Source organism: Haliaeetus leucocephalus, unplaced genomic scaffold, assembly GCF_000737465.1.
Source record: "Haliaeetus leucocephalus isolate CR32 unplaced genomic scaffold, Haliaeetus_leucocephalus-4.0 Scaffold164, whole genome shotgun sequence".
In the NCBI taxonomy this organism is placed as follows: domain Eukaryota; kingdom Metazoa; phylum Chordata; class Aves; order Accipitriformes; family Accipitridae; genus Haliaeetus; species Haliaeetus leucocephalus.
In genome coordinates, this window is record NW_010972600.1 from 1,072,405 (window position 1) to 1,074,100 (window position 1,696).

The window sequence follows — 1,696 nt, forward strand, 5'->3', positions numbered from 1 at the left end:
TCAGAGAAGGAGAAGACAAAAGCGAGACAAAGGGGGAAGGGAGCGGAGGGCTGAGCTGCTGCAGAAGATGGAAATCAGGCAAGGGCTGGCAGGGGGTTGGGGGGGCCCGGGGCTGCCTGCCTGTGGGGGGACGGGGACGGATGCCCGCTCCGTGCTGAGGATGTCCCTTCTGGAAGGCTTTGGGGGGCACCAGGTCTTGCCAGGGCAGCCTGCCCCCTCCCTGGGGGGGACCATGGGTGGTGGTGAGGGTCCCCTGGGCTGTGCTGCGGTCCTGGGCAGGTGGGGGATGCTGGGGGGGTGCAGCGAGGGTGCTGTGGGGCAGGCTGAAGGTAGAACCTTGGGGTGTGCCCACCTCCCCCACACACACACACCGCAGGCGCTGGAGGAGGTGAAGATGTCCGGCTCGATCGCCTCGTACGACCAGCTGGTGCGGCAGGTGGAGGCGCTGAAGAAGGAGAACAGCCACCTCCGGCGGGAGCTGGAGGACAACTCCAACCACCTCTCCAAGCTGGAGAATGAGACCTCGGACATGAAGGTGAGGACAAGCCCGGCGGCGGGGGGAGACACAGATCCCATCCTGGGGCTGCGGGGAAGGGCACACGGGGGGTTCCTCTCCGCGTTTCCCCCTGCCCCGATGGCTCCATCTCTGTTTTAGGAGGTCCTGAAGCACCTCCAGGGCAAGCTGGAGCAGGAGGCGCGGGTCATGGTGTCCTCGGGGCAGACGGAGGTCCTGGACCAGCTGAAAGGTGGGCGCCCGGGCAAAGTGGGGAGGGGGTCCCCCCGCCAAGCCCACCCTCATGCCACTGTCCCCATCCCCAGCCCTGCAGATGGACATCACCAGCCTCTACAACCTCAAGTTCGCCCCGGAGGCGGCTGGAGCTGGGCGCAGTGCCGAGGACAGCCCACCACCACCCGCACCTCACCGGGACGGTGCCGGGGACCTGGGCAGAGCCACCCTCCGGCTGCTGGAGGAGCTCGACCGGGAGAGGTGATGGCCGGGGGTCGGGGGGGATGCACGGGGCCGGGGGGGCCAGGGACAGCACTGATGGGTCTCCCCCCCCTCCTCAGGTGCTTTCTGCTGGGCGAGATCGAGAAGGAGGAGAAGGAGAAGGTGTGGTACTATGCCCAGCTGCAGAGCCTGGCCACACGCCTGGATGAGCTGCCCCACGTGGAGACGGTGAGTGGGGGGCATCCTGGAACCCCCCCGGGATCCAGGGTGCGGGCAGGACCCTGCCCCCCCCCCCCTCCCCCCCCCCCATTCTGCTCCCCCCCAGTTCTCCATGCAGATGGATCTCATCCGGCAGCAGCTGGAGTTCGAAGCCCAGCACATTCGCTCGCTGATGGAGGAGCGCTTCGGGACGGCCGACGAGATGGTGCAGCGAGCACAGGTCAGGGGGGGTGGGAGCCGTCCCTTCCCCTCTTCACACCTCCCATCCTGCGCCTGGGGGGTCCGGCTGCCTCCTCCCAGACTCAACCCTGTGTGCCCCCCTTGCACCCAGTGCCACGCATCCTCACGCCCAGCCCCATGCACCCAGTACCGTGCAACCTCACACCCAGCACCGTGCAACCTTGCATGCAGGTCTGTGCACTCTCATGCCCAGCTCCTTGCACTCTTGCACGCAGCTCCTTGCACCCTTGCACCCAGCTCCTTGCACCCAGCTCCTTGCACCCAGCAACTTGCACCCAGCTCCTTGCA

General features: G+C 67.3%; 1 protein-coding gene across 1 annotated transcript in view; it reads left to right on the forward strand.

The window, feature by feature from the left end:
* Positions 1–394: 394 nt before the first annotated feature.
* The window catches only part of APC2 (adenomatosis polyposis coli 2), an 8,534-nt gene continuing 7,232 nt past the window's right edge, over positions 395–1,696 (forward strand). The window contains exons 1-5 of the mRNA XM_010563280.1: positions 395–535; positions 656–746; positions 820–988; positions 1,069–1,177; positions 1,275–1,388. Coding sequence (XP_010561582.1) covers positions 395–535; positions 656–746; positions 820–988; positions 1,069–1,177; positions 1,275–1,388 — 624 coding nt within the window. The remainder of the gene's footprint in view (positions 536–655; positions 747–819; positions 989–1,068; positions 1,178–1,274; positions 1,389–1,696) is intronic.